An 18,264-nucleotide genomic window follows, 5' to 3' on the forward strand; every position below is an offset into this window, starting at 1 on the left:
TGTTGGTTCTTTTGCATGCCACTTTGAAGTCTGGCATAGAAAGGTATGGCAAGTTCGCCCAAAACGTGAACTTCTTGAATTTCGTTTTCTTCATTGCACGCAAGCTTGCGCTACATGCGCCCTTGCGCGCCGCCTCGAAAGTGGCTTGCCCCCTTTCCATCTCCATCTCTCTCTCTCTCTCTCTATTGCCGCGCTATCCTACACCCACCTACACCTTACCAACAGGGAAACTAATGCTAAAGCCAACATCCTTTCTTCAGTTTGTCCAGAGCCTACTGCCACTCACAAAGCGTTTTGAAGTGTCTGGAAACTAAAAAGCACTGGCATCTTTATTGCAGTTTTGAGAGATAAATAACGGGAAACGGATTGATCACAAAAATGTAGTGCAGTCCGTCTGCTAAATGTGTGCATAACTGCGCGAACAATTGTGCTGCAGATTTGGTGTAATTTTCGTGCAAGTCTAATATGAAACATAGTTCAGACTCTAAGTAAACGTTTTTTATAAACACTTTCGAAAAATATGCGGTAATTCACGCGTTCCCGTTAGGGCCTACTTCTCGTCAGGCGAGAAGTTTTTGCAGCCGTGATGAAAACGGACAAAAACAGTCAACATGGTGGATAGGAGTGTTGTTTGGACGCCTCTCTCTCATTTTGATTTGGACCTACGTTTATCGTCATAAAATAATCTAACACGTATGGCACTTCGTTCATGCTGGATCACCTGAACCATTGAATTGTGAGTATAATATTTATATTTTTCACCTATTGTCAGTGTAAAATGTGTGTCATGAGCTCTCTGTATGGTTAGGCTTAGTTCCAGCAAACGAGTGGATGGCTTCAGACTCATTTCATTTTGCTTTGAGTACTCGCAAATACTATGCAGTAGTCAATGCAGCTTCCTCCATATTACTACGACACTCCAGAAACTAACGTTTAACGTGTGAGCAGCTAGTAAAAATACTCTGGCATTTGCGGTTGTTTTGGTCACGGTTTCGTGGGCTTAAACGAAGGTCGCTGTTTGTTAAAAGTTGTACGGGAAAGTTTTCCTGAACATGGGACCATAAACTTCGTTTTTGACGTGCTGAGGTATGATAAGTTACAACGATCGAACTGTGTAGCGTCACGATTGTGCGCGAATGCTGGTCTTGCATGTATTAGGAGGCTAGGAGCACAGGTGATGGTTTTGGCAACGTGTTTTACTGATCAGCTGCAAGCTTGCGGAAACTGATGACTGGTAACAAAACGGCTAAAATGTGGCCATGTTGCGGTTCAACGCCGTTTATTATGTAAGAAAATGAAATAATTACACGTTTGGGCAATGCAGAAATGGGCTTTTTTTTCTTTTGAATTTGGTTGTCTTCAGTTTGGTGTTAGCTCCGCCTTCCCCGTATCGGAGCGTCGCTTGGGCTTTATGTTTGCACGTTCGCGCGTGTGCTACACATTCGTGCGTTGTGCGAGGTCTTCCTGCTGTTCGTGTTTGTATGAGGTTATGTTCGCAGTACTGGCAAATTCCTTATGGCGGAAATTTGGGGAAACCCTGCGCCATTGTTTTTCTTTTCCCTGTATGTTTAGCCCTAGGTTTTTGGACGTTACTGCAACAAAATTTCCTTTATTGCGCACGTTTGCGCATGAAATGTTTCGGAAATGGGTGGCTCGCATGCGTTGGTTGCTTGTTGAGTGAAAACAACGTGTTTATTGAACTTCGCGATAATTCCTGGACGATATGGGCGGAGGGGAAGGGAACGGGATGGAACGTGCGATAACTCGATATCATACGCGTCTGTCGCATTCGTGTAACCAAGACTAATGTCAGTGATTACTACCAACAACCTTAAGGAAAAATCAACTCCCCCCTCCCCACACTCTATGGGAATTCTTGGGGAACGGGAGTTGTATTGTAGCGCACGCCAGGCCAGCCCACACTCCTCCTTGCTTTGACTAGTTTTAGAATCTACCTCTCCGGGCACACAAGGTACTCTGCAGCCTCGCGAAAAACTTTTAGCTTTTATCTAATTTTCAGGCCAGGGGATATACTTTTGCACCAAAGTGCTGGAGATATGGCATAGAATGATGAAAGAAGGAAGTCAATGAAAAGGTTAGCCTTCTTTCATCATTAACCTCATGATTTCATCATTGACCTCAGTTGAGTGGAATTTGCTTCCTGAATCAGTCATATCTCTACACGATACAGACACATTTGTTTCAACTATAACAAATATGTTTGCTAGCATCTTAACATAGTCTCTCACACTCGTTGATATTATCATGGTGTCATACATATTGTTACCGCCGAATGTTAACAATCCTGCTTGTTATGCTTGCTGTGTTTATCGTTCGTCCTAGTGTCTCTTTGCTTAAGGCTGCCACTGGGCGGTCAGCAATATTGCCCAAATAAATAAATAAATTAAAGGGACTATGAAATGATTTTCGTGAATTCCGAGTACTCTGCAGGAAACAGTTCTCATGATCCCTCACTATCGTACAGACATCGACTTTTAACCGTATTCAGTACAACAGGGGTGCAGTTATCAGACAAAAATAGCCGGGCGTGACCGCTGGATATATGCCTTCGAAGCGGGCTTACGTCTTCGCCATCCAGTTCTCTCAGCCAACTGTGAACGACGAGGAGGACACACCCCGCGGGACCACGTGGGTGCGTGGTTTCAGCTTGGACAACAATGACGTCGTATATCTGCCGTCGAAATCACTCGAAATATGGCGAAAGGCAAATTGTCAGCAATGGAGGAAGAGATTATGCGACACACACAGCGTATATGGATTGTTCGGTAGTCAGTAGCTCGTAAAATGTCACAGAGGAAGGTATGTTCTGACGAAGAGGAAGTTCAAAGTGGTAAACGTGCTCCATGTAACCATGCAGACTGTCAACGGCTATATTACATTTTTCGTAGGATTCTGTGTCAACGGTTAGATACAATCTTGTCTCAAGGTCAAATTAAAACATATTTCGTGACAAAGTATGCAGGCCTGTTTGCAAATTTTGCAGTTTGCTCGCAAAAGCCCGTCCAAGAATCAGCAACATGTTCTGTGTATGATGTAACGGCCAGTTCTCCTCAGAGGCAGGCCGTGGCAGCTGCCGTTCACGCCCGTGGTTAATATAGAATACCTTCGTGATTTGAATGATTTTCAGCCTCATATTTCACAGAGTGAATGCTTTAGTACAGGTGAACAGATTAAGAATGATTGCGGGCTTGTCAAATATTCTTTCATGGTCGCTTTAATTTCTTAGGCACTTGGGGCTTTGTATGTATTTGTCCTTTCTGTGTGTTCCAGCCTCAGAACATCAATTGCTTTCATGGTATAGAATGTTTAGATATTATCAGCTCTGCTTATGTATTTTGTGAGCTCATCACAATTGGGCCACTGTATACAATAAGGGGATAAGTCGAAAAATCCCAAACTGAGAAAACTGCAAAGTGAATATTTGGTAAAGCAATTGCAGACGAGTTTCCTCGAATAATGCAAATGCAAAATGTGTAACATATATATGTAAGTGTCTACTCTACATGCATGTCTCATTAGCATCGTTTCTGGGTGTGTGACTTAACAGAAATTGAACAAAACCCAGGAGCATGACATATCCCCTTTTTCCATATAACACCTCACGCGCAGGGTTTTCGTGCAGGAAAAGTTTTCACGAGTTGGACTTTCATGGTGATGCCAGGACGGGCGAAGTTACCTTTCTGCAGTGGAGCAGCCTAGATCGTGATTATCGTGGTGCTAAACGAGCGCAATCTTAAAAATAATGGCCTGTATGGCCAGCAAAATATGACTTATTAGCATAGCGCACACATTTTTCTGATTACAACTCTCAGTAGCACTGCTGACACGGTCACGTGAAGTAGGAAGGACATGTTTTTTGAGTCGAAGTCTAAGTTCATTTCCTCATTGTAGCAAAGTTTAAGCTACACCATTTGTATGCCTGTGTAGAAAAGGGGCTTGATCTGGCTGTCCGTCTCACTGACATGCATGCATTTCCCTTTTCTTACCCTCTTATAGCGAGTCAATAAATGGCAATACTGTCCTAAATTTTCTTTGACAGGTACATACTGGTACGCAGATGTCATTGCAACAAAAATTACTAAAAGCGGGATAATTCGACTTATCCCCTTACTTCATACTGAGGTTCAATTGTTGTTCGAGAGCCTTCAGGTGACATAGTGCACATTGGCAAAAGTGAACAAAATATATGTCCCTCTTTCTTCGGTGCAGTTCAGTGGCCTCAAACTCAAATGGAGTTGCACGCTGCGTTGATCTTAGGCTGCAACCTGGAGCAGAAGAGAAATTATCATTATGACGGTAAACTGCCCAAAAAACAAAGAACAGAATCATTGTGCGAACTGTGGAACTGGATGTTCTGTATGCCATTCATAACTGCAATAACCTAGGACATAGGGATCATATGCAAGATTGATGGCATAAGTTAGTAGGTGGCAACCAGAGAGTCGAACCGAAAATGTTATTGGTTCAGTTCCGGTTCAGCTCAAGAAGACCAGTTTATTATACACTGTTTGGTTCATGAACCGGTAAAATAATATAAATTTGCCTACATCGGAGTGTCACTCTAGGCAAAATTTAGCTGCGATACATGTATCGTGCTACAACATTTTTGTTATACTTAATTTTAGATGATGGATTGGGACAGGAGATTGCAATATTCATGGGGGATTCTTAGGATGGATTACTACGGATAGTACCGAGGACGAGGATGTGCCTCATCAAACGAGATGTTCTCCAAAAACCACGATCACAGTTAGCTGCCAATAGAATGGTATCAATATTTCTTCTTAGATGCTGAGAACAGGGGTCGTACCATTATTTGACGTTTGCATATATTTTAATTAGTGAAAAGTGTACGCCCTGCTTTTGAAGCAAATCGCGAACGTAACTTTGATCCTTTCAATTTGCGCTAACACCCCTGCAACATGTAACTTTCACTTACGTAGTGATTTGTCCTGAGCTATTGCAGGTGATGCTCTGCTCATAAACCAACCAGTGGAAAAGACCACGGTCACCTGTAGAAGGTGACACAGACTATGTTCTTCATTTTGCTCCGAGCCAGTGATCACTTACAATAACATTGTTTAGTCCCACTTTATTGAAAACCTAAGGGTGCACGCTTTTTTGTGACACTGAATGTTTGTGAGTAATCACATAGGTGGTGCTGTTGACATCGCAGCTGCGTGCCTCCCTGGAATATATATCGTCGTGAATGGCATTCTGAGGAAGAGTGGGTTAGAGCTTCTTACGCTGTGCTTAGCAGGGAGCTGTGCCCACATCTTTCCGAAAACTACGGCGGAATTGTCACAGAAATGCGTCTCAGGAAATCGGGAGACTGTGCGATTTGATCCTAAATAGTGGTTGTCTCCAGTCATGCTACTTTTTTTTCAAGCTGTTCCGAGGTGCTTTTAAACCCGCGCCATAACGATCTTATAGAGCTCTGTGCCCGTGAAATCAATCGAAGATTACAAAGAGTGTCAGAGTTAGAAAGGGAAACAATGAACAAAGGTGATCTAACTACCATCTGTTCCAGGCAACAATAAACGATTTGCAGAAAACTCTAAACTCTAATTTTATCGCCTTCTTCACCAACTTATTCTGTAATCTTCCAGTGGACAGCACACTGGTAGTGCATGCACACACATTGAGAGAGACGACGAGATGCGGCTGATGCCGGCCAGCAGGTAGCCTTGGCCTGAATTAACACCACGAGCAGCAAACTTACAATGAGGAGCAAAATCATAAGATGCTTTAAGATAGTATTAATACAAGTAATAGAAGTCTAAATTTATTTTTTTGCTGCTGTCTGTAGTGGCAGTTTACCAGTGAGAGCGAAACTCGAAAGGGCAAGCACGCTAGCATATCTAAATAAATAATCTCACGGAGGATTGAGCGCGATATCTCTCCTTTTCCCTCCACTGTTTACGTTTTCATACGTGGCTTTGGATAAGTCCGAATTGGCGCTTCAGTCAGATAACTCATTTTTGAATGATTGGAATTCCATTGTAGAATGTAGCGGATAACTGCTGACCCCACATTTTGCGGGCCAAAAATGACTTTGAGACATTAGGTGCGATACGTTCTCTACGTATTTTTCTTCTTGTGAAATGCACGCTGAGAAAAAAAAGTAAACTGTGGCATAATTGCAGCTTCTAGCTTCCTAGATTGCAATTACTCCTCGTGTTAGTTCCATGGCCCTGAAATTTACTCTGTGGGACTTCAAATACTGTAAATCACAATGTATTAATTTTCGCAAATTTTGCGACCGCTAAAAAATCGCGAAAAATTGTACTCGCGAACACAGCGTGGCATTGATCCCACGGAAGGAAACAGACCCGGAATCGCAAAATTAAATATTTGCGAATGACTTCCCAAATGCGATTCGCGAAAATGAACACATCGCGAATAAAAATATGTTTACAGTAGTTACTAAACTTTGCAAATAGTCCCCTTAATGCAACAATCTACGTAAATGTGTGCTCTTTTATGGAGCAAGGCTACAGTTTTTTTGCCCGCAGTGGAAGAAATCGTCGTTCTTCCACAATATTTTATCTTATACTCGATATATATCACTTTTAATCCACATTTTTGTGATTTGTGATATCACATTTAATCCAAAGTATTTTCATTCATGCACGCATATTATGTGCAGGTTGGGACAAAAGCTTATGGAACACGCAAGCGACATACTTTTTCTTCGGGACGACACCCTAGCGGCAGGCAGAAGTGGGTGAGTTCACTGCTTCGGAGGGGTGGAAGTGTGCGCTGTTAGAGACACACAGTGGTAGTTCCGGTGTCGCTTGGGTGTGTCTGGGAACTGGAAGCTACCGCTGTGTGTTGCTAACAGCGCACCCTTCCACCCCTCCGAAACAGTGAACTCCCCCGCTTCGCCAGCCGCTAGGGTGTCGCACAGAAGAAAAAATATGCCGCTCGCGTGTTCCATAGGGGGGTATGTTGCCATCTACTGGAATATACTGTAAAAGTGTTTTTTTTTTTTTTTTTTTTTCATTTGGAACGATTTTTCGCGAGAGCGAAAATATCATGAATTTAAGTACCCCCGAAGTAGATACACTGACATCACCGAGAAACATGAGCCTGCGTTTTTCACACACTTAAGTTCCCGCGTCATCTATGGCCTCCACGAAAACGTAAAAATATGTTCCACTCGAAATCAACGACTTTTACTGTAGTTCATTTGGCGTACCAAGAGAAATAAGCAAGCTGCCTTCCCAAATCGGGGTGTTCGAAAAAAGAAAAACAATGTGGGTGTCTTGAAAAGTAGGTAGTTCTTCACATACAACGGTCTGTTATCAGGGACATTGAAATCACCTTCACTTTACACACTACTTTGCGGCACTTGCAGCTTCCTTCGGTGGTGAAAGGTACTTTGGCCACAGTATAAGTGCGTTGCAGGTCGTGTGTTTGATTCCCCTGGTAGTTGAACAGTGCATATGTCTACATATGCTAGAGTAGTGACTGTCATCCTTTTTTTTCTCCCTGCACTGGATTTACCACTAATCAATGCAAACTTCCCCCGTTGGTAACTCCCAAGCAATACACACATAAAAATTGGAATAACTGCGAAGTGCATAAAGTGTTTCGTGCTGCTAGATAGCCCCTCCAGTACCCTGTGCACCTAAGGACCGTTGTGACATACCGTAGAAGCGTGCCCAGGCGAGGGATGTACTGTGCGGAGTGCATGAAAGGGCCAGTCAGAGGGAAATGTAATATAGTGTCATATGTAATATGTCATTATTTGTCCATTATTAATTTAACGTGTGTCATACCTCTCGCAGTTCAGGGCCCATGCTAGAGGCGGTTATATAACATGGCAGGCAATATAATATGGCCTGTGTTGGGTACGTACGTTTTGCAGACGGGGCTGCTGCTTGCAGTCTTTCTGTGGTCTGATCTGTCAGGTTGCATTGTAGGCAACATGTCCTTTCCAGAATCAGTTCCAGGAGTAAACGTCTGGTAAAGCCATGTTTTACACAATTCGGATCCTATATCACAATGGACAGCTTTTTTTTTTCCTGTACCCTTTGTTCTCTCTTCCATCATAGTTGCATACGTGGTGCCAGGTGTATTCTCAGACGTGGCTGACTTGTGTGAAATGTCGTTCGTCAGTTGTATGTGCCTCTGTATATTGGTGGTTGCGATTTCTCTGTCATCTGAACCCATCAGCCACACGCTGTTTGACAGTCGTGAGCCCACGCGTCTAATGTCCTCTAATGTCTTTTGGTCATCTTCGATACCAAGCATATCCCTTCACTAAGTGGGAGCTGCACGAGGTGATGTGGTACACTCAATTTGTCTCGCTTGAATGAATACAATCTCCCAGCAACTGCTGTCATGTTACTGTGATGGTAAAATATTACAGCCTACTACTTAACAGACCTGTGGTTCGTGGTGGGTACTGTCCCCTTTGCAATTGTAAAGCTTGAAATGTTCCAGGTCCCACCGAATCCAGACCATGGCGACTAAAATAATTGAGGAAAACAAAGTAAACGAGCAGAGATTTAAAAACCCAAACATGAAAAAAAAAATGAAATGAGTAGTAGTCAATTTTTATATTGGTAATAATATCAATCATTATTTAAAAAATATTTTCCTAAGATACCCTATCCAAAAAAATCTGCTGTATAGTAAAAATATGATATTGCTATTCCTCCTTCGGGTGACATTGTAGTGCCACTGGAATTTGGTTGTCTTCTGACAGTGATTGCTTGTATGTTCGGACATTTAATTTTGCCCTCATGACCACTTGTGCCATCGTGGTAGCAGCATTCCTATCAGTATCAGGAACACGGATGCTTCTCGTGCGTTTCCAAACTGTCTTGTATTTTTCTTCTTTTTTTGTTATATCCATCACTGCCATCCTTCATGATCATTCTAAGGCAATACTGAATATCACATTGTGTCACTTGGAAAATTTTGAAAATTTGTAACCAAGTTTGGGTGACAAAGGAGCAAGTTTGTCCTCTTTGATTTGCACATGTGTTTTTTATGTGCGTTTTGAAAACATGTCAGAGTATTTTTCTGTTTATCTTTTGCAGGCTCACAATATCCCTGACGGCACGAAGATGAGCTCCAAGGTGGAGGGGGGCACGGCCACCGGCATCCCCCGTATCATGGTGTTCCGGCCGACATTGGAAGAAATGAAGGACTTTTCAAAGTATCTGGAGTACGTGGAATCTCAAGGGGCACACAAGGCTGGCCTAGCCAAGGTAATGCCGGGACGGAATGCAGGATAAGTCTGGTAGGCCATACATAAACTTTACTTTGGCAGATAATTCCTCCCAAAGAATGGATTCCGAGGAAAGGGGGCTACGACAACATCAACTTGGTGATTCCAGCTCCCATATCTCAAGTTGTGACCGGTCGTCTGGGCCTCTACCAGCAATACAACATCCAGAAAAAGTCCATGACTGTAAAAGAGTTCAAGAAAGTTGCGGAGAGTGAAAAGTAAGATACTGTATTTACTTGCGTATTGGACGCGCTCGTGTATCGAACGCAACCCCTACTTGAAATGCTGGTTACGTTTTCTGTTCCCCGCGCATTAAACGCACCCAGACTTCAGTAGCGCGGCTGCTCGTAGCGCGCAGTATATTTCGTCCACGCTTGATAGAACGGAAGAGGATTTGACGTGGGACTATCGCAACGTTCGATTCCGGGAGGTCGCCGAGGATATCTCTGAATAAAGCGGAAGTTGAGTGTACCAGTTAAGTGTAAGGTTCCGATTTTCCACAGCGTATTTAATGCACCCCCTCAATGGCGCGATACTTTTGGGTAAAAAATGTGGGTCTTATCTGCGAGTAATACAGTATTATTTCGATCTGTATACAAAGCGTCAGAGAAATATGCGCCTGTGCCGCAAGAAAGCGGGTGCGCTTTCCTCGAGAAGCTTCTGGCAGCTGACATCTGGGATGTGCAATGCCGCTAGTTTTCCCTCATTTACCTTCCGCACGACCACTTTTTGAGCTTTATTATGAAACTGTTTGTCTGTGGTGAAAGAGCTGCTGAAGCTTGCGTTGAAACTGTCGGAAAGGAAACCGCGTGCAACAGGCTTATCCGAAACTCGTGAGTGCAACAATCGAAGACATGATCTTTGCAAGCATGGTGTGTCCATGGAGATGTGGCTAGCCACCTTACACTGAACATTTTATCTTTTTCTCTGCACTCTCATTTTTGGGGCTGATTGTAACACGTGTGTGATTTTGAGCTATCTCGAGGGGAAAGCGAGCATTAGAATCTAGAAGATAAGGTAAACCGTATTCTGATGACATATCAAAACTATATCTTGTTAAACAATAAGTTATGAAAAATTGTGTGTATGAGTTTGATACACTGCTTTGTTGTCATAAGCAGCAGGATTTCATTTTTCTGCATAATATGGAGTGCACTTGCTTAGGTACACAGGTACTCCTCTGTTTTCTCATGTTAGTACTCGTTGTAATCAGGGTCCTATAAGTCAAAGAACCCTTTCATGTACCATCAAGGCTGTTGCATTCATAAACATATTTGTCGCGTGTAGTTAGTGTGTAAATATTGCTGCTTCTATTTCCTGCCTTTTTTCCTTCATTTGGTGCGGTGCATAATTTCTGAGACCATCCATGTTGCTCATGGGCAACAAAAATTTAAAAAATGAAATGTATTGAATTGAACAGGTATCGGACTCCCGTTCACTTCGACTATGAAGACCTGGAGCGCAAGTATTGGAAAAACGTGGCCTATAATCCGCCCATCTACGGTGCGGACGTGTCGGGCTCACTTTACGACCCCGGTGTTGAAGAGTTCAACATCAACCATCTCAACACCATCCTGGACCTTGTGGGGCAGGACTACGGCATCAAGATCGAGGGTGTGAATACGGCGTATCTTTACTTTGGGATGTGGAAGACGACGTTTGCTTGGCACACCGAAGACATGGACCTGTACAGTATAAATTATCTCCACTTCGGTGCGCCCAAGTCGTGGTACTGTGTTCCTCCCGAGCACGGACGTCGTCTGGAGCGGCTTGCTGCAGGTACAGTATTCGACTTGCAGCATGGCGGAAGTGTGTCGTTGAGGGATGCCGTCTCACCTGCAGCATGATTCTCGTGAACTCGAGATTTTTTTCTGTCACCTCCTGCAGGGTTCTTCCACGGAACGTCCCAGGGCTGTTCTGCATTTCTTCGGCACAAGATGACTGTGATTTCTCCGCAGATCCTCAAGCAGTATTCGATACCCTTCAGTAAAGTGAGTGGAGAGCTTTGAATTAGAGGAAGAGAGTCAAATTTTGTGCAGCAGCTAAAAAAACTTTTGTTTCTGTCATATTCCTCCTAACTTGCAACCCTCTTCTTTTCGTCTTTGCCAGGGACGAGATTTTTCTTTTTTAACTGCAACAGGCTGTGAATAAATTCGGTGTTACTGAAAGGTGCTGATGTATGTAGTCATCATACGATAAATTGGAAGTTCAATTTGTTACTTTTGCATGCAGTCAAAGCAGAGACAAATCAAGGAACGATTGTTTCAGCAGGTTAGGGGTTTTGTGTAGAGTAGTGCTGTGCAAATATTGATTTTTTTTAAAATACAGAAGCAAATAATTGTGTATACATGCAGTTTGAATTCTGAATCAAATATCAAATGACATCGAATGTTTGTTTCGAACTGTAAGACTGCCAGCACCGGTGCATAAGACTAGGCAATCTCGTTTAAACAAACTATTGTGCAATTTGTTTGAATTATTGGGCAATTTCCCATATTTAAATACACATGACTTTGACAGGACCTATGCATCAGTTCGAATTAAGAGATTTAGAACGAATGGGGTGGCTCTGTATTTGAACAACTCTGAACCTGCTCATGTAAAACTATAAATGCCACAGGACAAGGCACACAGTAAATATTGAATGTGGTGGTGTTCCTTAGGATACCATTGAATACCACAGCTCTCTTGACACTTGTTTCTCTTGACATCTCTTGTTCACTTGAGTTGTAAAATGACTACTTGCACAGTACTAGTACAGGGGAAGCACGAGATGCTTCACTGACTCAGCCATTTGGGTGCACACAGTTTTTCTGACTTCCTATAAGCATGGATGCTTTCTCAGTATCCCCCTTCTACTTTTACTCCCAACCTGTGAATTCCAAGGGGCCCAGACTGAGTCCAGAACAGGACATGATGATCTAAGGCCGAGTTGTAGAAGCATGGCCTGGAGGAACGCCGGATGCGGCTGTTCCTCGGCCGCAGCTTCGATGCACAAACCTCGTGAAGCGAACCTCTTGTTATGATCTGATCCTGTCACTTGTACTTGCGGTGCAAAACTTCCGACTGTGGAAGCACGAGCGCAAATTGGTATTACCCTACAAGCCGGAGTAGACATCAAAACTTTATTTCACCCCATGCACTAGAAAAAGTATGCCGTTGCCTTGCGTGACGGTCGTTGGCCAAAAAACTTGCAACTAGGGTGTCTACCAACCTGGAAAACTGGGAATTGTCAGGGAATTTTAATGCAGTTGGAGAAGTCTGGGGATTCGGCAAAAAGCAGCTGAAGTTGGGGGAAAATTGCAGACATGTGCCAGACAATTTTTGAATGTAAAAAGATTCCCTTTTTTTTTACGATTCATAAATTGAAGGTTCAACCAATATTCCAGTTTATACAGTAGAAGGAGCGCACCCTTGGGAAAAGCATGCAGAAGAGAACAAGTGTTCATTAGGGGATGTAGCGCATGATGCCAAAAGACCTGGAACGGGTTTGACTGCCAGATAACGTTTCCCGCCTGCACCACTTTTGCAGATCACTCAAGAACCGGGCGAGTTCATGATCACCTTTCCGTACGGATATCATGCCGGCTTTAACCACGGCTTCAACTGTGCGGAGTCGACAAACTTTGCCCTCCCTCGGTGGGTCGAGTACGGCAAGAGGGCTTCTCGGGTATGTCCTTCTCTCGTGCCGCCGTTAGGCATCACTAACTTTCTTGACATGCTCTTTCCACAGTGTATGTGTCGGCAAGACTGTGTAAAGATCAGCATGGACGTGTTTGTAAAGAAGTTCCAACCGGAGCGTTACGAGTTATGGCTCGCAGGGAAGGACATTGGGTTTCATCCCGAGGACCCTTCGAAAGCCACTGCAGCACCTCCACCAACGCGGCTTGAAATGGTGATGCTAGCTCGCATGTAAGTGTGCATGTCGTAAATATTTGTGTCTTTACATTTTTCTCAGACTCTTGTGCAGCACCTAAGGTAGGTTGAATGTGTACAACATTCTAAGCATATGTTTGGGGATTTTATGCTATTTTCCTTCCCTCTTTTTTTTCTTGAGACAGCTTTTGGCTCTAGCGATAGAGCGTAGCCATTTTGCTCCACTAATTTAAGATGATTTCAGGGACAAACCTAGAGCCTCGAAGCGCAACCCTGTCGCACATGGCGAATGTACAGGGGCTACCGACGAAGGCGCCAATGATTCGGATGGGACAGTCATATATGATCTCGAAGAGGCAGATGTGGAGCTTGAGAAGAAAAAGAAGAAGGTTGTGCCCAAACGAAGAGCTTCCAAAGGGGAAAAGAAGAAAACCAAGAAAAAGGCAAGCTTGGACTCATCAGGGCTGTCTGATGCTTCGGATAGCTCGGCCATGGTGGAAAATGCTCATGGAGATGTGAGTGTCCCAATTTTGTATGTCTGCTTTATCTTCTGTGACCTCTGCTTGTTTTATTTCCTCCTCGTTCAAACTTGATAAGCATTACTATGTGCACTTCATTGAAAATGGGTTTCACTGGGTTTAACTCCAAGACAATGGCGCAGGTTTTTGAATGAATGAATGAATGAATACCCTATGTGTGCATGAGCTGTGATTGAGATCTGAAACACTGCATGATTACCTAAGGCAGGGGTTCTCAAACTGAGGTCCACGACACCACGCGAAGGGTTCCATGGGCAGTTACTGCGAGCGCAAGCTATGGGGAACCTGCGCTCTTGCACATCAGTCTCTAAATTCCCACTAGGGTTGCCCCAAATGTATTTAACTGTTTGTTCAGTGGAATAAAAATAACTGTCCTATTATTAGTAGGGCCTGGAAATTTAGGCACTAAAAACGACGGAAATAGGCAGGCATTTAGGCTACCAAAGATACCAAAATAGGCAACAAAAAGCAAAAATAGGCACATTAATCTGGTACGCTCTTTGGCTTTCTTGGTGTTTCGATCAGAGGGTTCGATCCAGGAAAACTTGGTCCTTTAAAGGCTACAGTACCAATACAAGCCTTGATGTCTGGTACATGAATGCTGAGGCAGCCAGGAAACATGCTTCTATTGAATGATACTTTTAGTTTTCTGCCCTTGAAGATCTTGAAAGGCCCAGAGAGGCCAAATATTTGGATCAAATGTTCGCAAAAAAGAAACAAAAGGCGCAAACACGCAGTAACGACAAGCAAAATGCAGCACTCAGCACGAGCCTGAAAGACACACTCGAACTTATACACCTCTAAAAAAGGCTCTTATGGCGTCTAAAAGTGTTTAGAAAAGGCTACAACTCAATAGGGTCGATAGAAAGGCAGGCAAGCCCAAAAATGTCGTATTTAGGCGTTTCTAGGCATTTATAGGCAAATGCCTAAAAATCTGGGCCCTTATTATTAGTTTAGTGTGATCCCACTTGTGTTCTTACAAAAGTAGATTGGGTGAGCTGGGTGGGGTGCGGCAGGGGGAGGGGTTCCTCCAGTGTGCCCACAAATGTGCAGGGGTTCCCTGGGCCCACAAAGTTTGAGAACCCCTGATCTAAGGTATTCTCTCAAGGGTAAGGCCTCGAGACAGCTGATTCCACCTCTGTGCCATTTGGCGCCATCCAGATAAAAATCCACAACGTGCCAAACTGGTCCAAAATGAGCAGCTAGGAGTTGCAGATTGGCGGAAGTGATTGGAGAGCACTAGAAAAACGAGCTGCGAAGTAGAGCATTTCTTTAACAACGCTGGTGCACATTATTTTGTGGCAACCGCAAGGACACGCACATTGATCGCATGTGCCTTCATTCAGTCGGTAATTTGAGAAATTCGTGTGAAGCATTTCCAGCCCGCTGCCTGTTCTTACTTGAGCTAATCTTTTTTTCACACTGACAAGGTCAGCAGTGTAACCAAACACAAGCACAAACTTACACGAAACTTTGTCACACACAACAGCATCTCATGAGGTTTGCTCACTACATAATTAGAGGACTGTATGTGTGTTTCTGTGGAGGTGAGAATTGTCTCCTGGTGTAATCCCACATGGTGTTATTTAAAACAGCAGTTGCTGCACAGCTGTTGCCAAAAGGGGCCCAATTAGCGCATATGCGTGCTGGAATGGAAATGGCAGTGTTGCCAAGCCGAGGCTTGGTAGTACTACTACCAAAGTGCTCCAAAATGCATATTTTGATGCTCCAAATTGCATTGTGGGGGCAGCATCATTGCAAGAAACACATCGCAACATCCATGCACAAACCCTGCTACTTTTGTGATGGCTGAAAGGAGCAGTGAAGGACCCATCCATAAATTCTTCATTTTTGTGTACTCTTGCACGAGAACGATGATCGTAGCTGATCTTGTAGCACGCACGAGGGAGGTCCTTGACGTGACACGCCTCCCCTTCTTCGGAGAGCCCGATTGGTGCTGATACCACCCTGTGACATAGAGGGTCCCCCACAAGTAGCACCACATAGTGTCCATAGCAAATGAGACCTCATGGCCGCTCCCCAAAAATCTGCATCACCTGATTACATCACGCCAGGAGGGTGTTTTGGAAATTTAATAACAAATAATAATTAAGGTTCCGGTTTCCCGCGAAATTTCACGGAATCATGAATTCATTCCTGAATCCCTTGTTTGGCACGGAATATCGCGGATTCCCTTGGTTTGCTCTAAATTTCTCGGCATTTTGCACGGAATTCCGTGGAAATCCGATTGGATCGAAGGACGCGTTTGATGTGGACAGTTACTACGACGTGGAGTGTCGCAGGAGAAGTATATGACCGGCATACTAAAATTGCGAAATTTTGCGTCGTTTGAATTATCGTAACGAATGTTCCTGCGCAATTTGCATACCCATAAATTTTCAGACTTTTTTAGGGAGAAAAAGCACGCAAATTACTGTGAGTAAATGCGGTAATTGAGTTTAGGAACAGAATTAGGGTGCTTGCTCTGAATTTAGAGCCTATTCCGATCAAGTATTTGTCAATTCTTATAAACTTTGCAGATGCTGAAATAAATTTCGGCCGAATGTAAAATGATTGTAGCAGACTACAGTATTCGCTGTCAGAGGAGAACACAACGTATCATGAAATGCTGGAATTTATAAAAAAAAATTGTACCCACATTATCCGCTTCAAGCAGGCGTTTACTCCTTGCTGCGGAAAATCACCAAATTTAAAATTCAGCGCCGCGGAATTTTGAATTTGCCGCAGCAGAAAACCAGGGTCCTTAATAATAAGGTAAATTGAACTAATTTGTGCTGTGAAGACACTGTACAGCGAAACTATTGTGCAGGGTGGTCCCTGTTAGACTACTTCATGAACGAAATAGTCATCTACACAGACTTCACATTGACATGTCAAAAGTATCTTTATCCAGTTCTTGTTGGAAAATGCTATTACCGTAATTTCACGCGTATAAGCCGCACCGCAGATAAGCCGCAGGACCCGTTTTTTGGGACGTTTTAAAAATTTTCTGGCAGATAAGCCGCACCCGCAGGTAAGCCGCGGGCAATACGAGACGACTGATTTGTGCGACAAAGGAGACCATAGAGAAGGTCATAAACCCTGTGGTCCATACTCGGCACAGTGTACAACAGAGGAGGTCAGTTCTGGAGTTCTACCAAGATCGGATTGTGCCCTTGTGGGGGGGGGGGGTTTCGTGGACTGATGGGTCAGTGATCTTCCAGAAGACGTGAATCACTGTCACCACTTTCCTTAAACCTGCTTGGGGGAATGCACCAGGAAGATCAATCTACTCGAATGTGGACCCGTCCCTGTTACGCACTGTTCGTGCATCTGCAGGAGCAGTGCTGTTCCTGAGGCACTGTCGGCCCTTTCGTTAAAATCGGCGTATGGGGAAAATACCATGAAAAAATAGTCATCAGATAAGCCGCACCGGTGGATAAGCCGCAGGGCGCCCGTAAGAAAAAAAAATCGCGGCTAATACGCGTGAAAATACGGTACACTGTTTCAACCTTTTGTGTACTACTTGGTCATGGTTTGTGTTGCTTGCAAAGTTGCAACTCACTTTATTATGCTTGGCCAATAGTTGCCCTTGTGCTGTAAAAAACCAAAACAAACAAACTATTATGCACGATTGTAACTTGTAGTTTAAACTGATTAGTCTGGCCCCTGATTGTGTATATTACTCTTCATCTAGTTGGCACGATGATAGTAGATTAGCAACGTGTAATTTATTTATTTATTTACCCTCAGGGCTTAGAGCGTTGAAGAGGGCAGGGGCATGGGTTGCAGTGTAAAGTAGCTATGACGTAAATATTCATTAACAGTGCAGTTGTAAGTGAAAAACTATACAAGCCTACAAACAACATGTACAGTGATGGGCAGTACTTGAAGTACTAAGTACTCAAGTAGTACTTTAAGTACATTTCTGGGTACTTGTACTTCACTTTAAGTACATTTTAAATCGTGTACTTTGTACTGTACTTCAAGTACTTTTTTCCGAGTACTTTCCCATCAAGTACTCAAGTACCCAAACTTGGACTCCAGGCAAAAAGTCACAAAAGAGTATCAAAAATACACCCTACTATAAGCGCTAAAATGACAACAAGACGACGAAAACACACAGATAGGGCTATCTCTTAGTTTTCGTCTTCGTGCCGTCACTTCAGCGCTTTTAGTGGGATGCGGTACCAAGAGTCCCAGTCTAACATTTTACCAAAAAGGATTTTTGTGCTTTTAAATAGCATATTTGTTGAAGCACATCTATTCTTGCGAGGCTTGAAATGTTGAAAAAGTATCAACGCTTCTATTATTATGTAAAACGAATGGAATACAAAGACAAGCACACATTATGACATTGCAACCGGCAGCACAATGACTTGGTCCATTGTCATTTCAGTCCTCGCAATGCAGAGTTCTATGCTTTTTTATATTGTTTCCTTCATTCGCAATTAATAAGCATTTTTATCACATTATATGTGTGATTGTATTACATGATGAACACTCTGAAAGACATACCGGCTTTCATTTTTACATTTTACGTTTTTTTTTAATTGGTCACATGGATTACATTGCAGCAGATCA

General features: G+C 43.4%; 1 protein-coding gene across 4 annotated transcripts in view; it reads left to right on the forward strand.

Annotated features, from left to right (window-relative positions):
* The first annotated feature begins 586 nt into the window (after positions 1-586).
* LOC135391282 (lysine-specific demethylase 4C-like) overlaps positions 587-18,264 on the forward strand; it is a 38,629-nt gene continuing 20,951 nt past the window's right edge. For 2 of the 4 annotated variants that reach the window (XM_064621481.1, XM_064621479.1), the window contains exons 1-9: positions 1,403-1,486; positions 9,075-9,245; positions 9,308-9,483; positions 10,686-11,044; positions 11,153-11,256; positions 12,798-12,935; positions 12,999-13,160; positions 13,224-13,243; positions 13,386-13,656. In XM_064621481.1, the coding sequence (XP_064477551.1) occupies positions 1,412-1,486; positions 9,075-9,245; positions 9,308-9,483; positions 10,686-11,044; positions 11,153-11,256; positions 12,798-12,935; positions 12,999-13,160; positions 13,224-13,243; positions 13,386-13,656 (1,476 nt within the window). In that variant the 5' untranslated portion in view covers positions 1,403-1,411. Of the gene's footprint in view, positions 737-1,402; positions 1,487-9,074; positions 9,246-9,307; positions 9,484-10,685; positions 11,045-11,152; positions 11,257-12,797; positions 12,936-12,998; positions 13,178-13,223; positions 13,244-13,385; positions 13,657-18,264 lie in introns of those variants that run through there. The other 2 variants (XM_064621482.1, XM_064621480.1) reach the window with 2 other exon arrangements.

The sequence above is a fragment of the Ornithodoros turicata genome, chromosome 4 (assembly GCF_037126465.1).
Source record: "Ornithodoros turicata isolate Travis chromosome 4, ASM3712646v1, whole genome shotgun sequence".
Lineage (NCBI taxonomy): Eukaryota > Metazoa > Arthropoda > Arachnida > Ixodida > Argasidae > Ornithodoros > Ornithodoros turicata.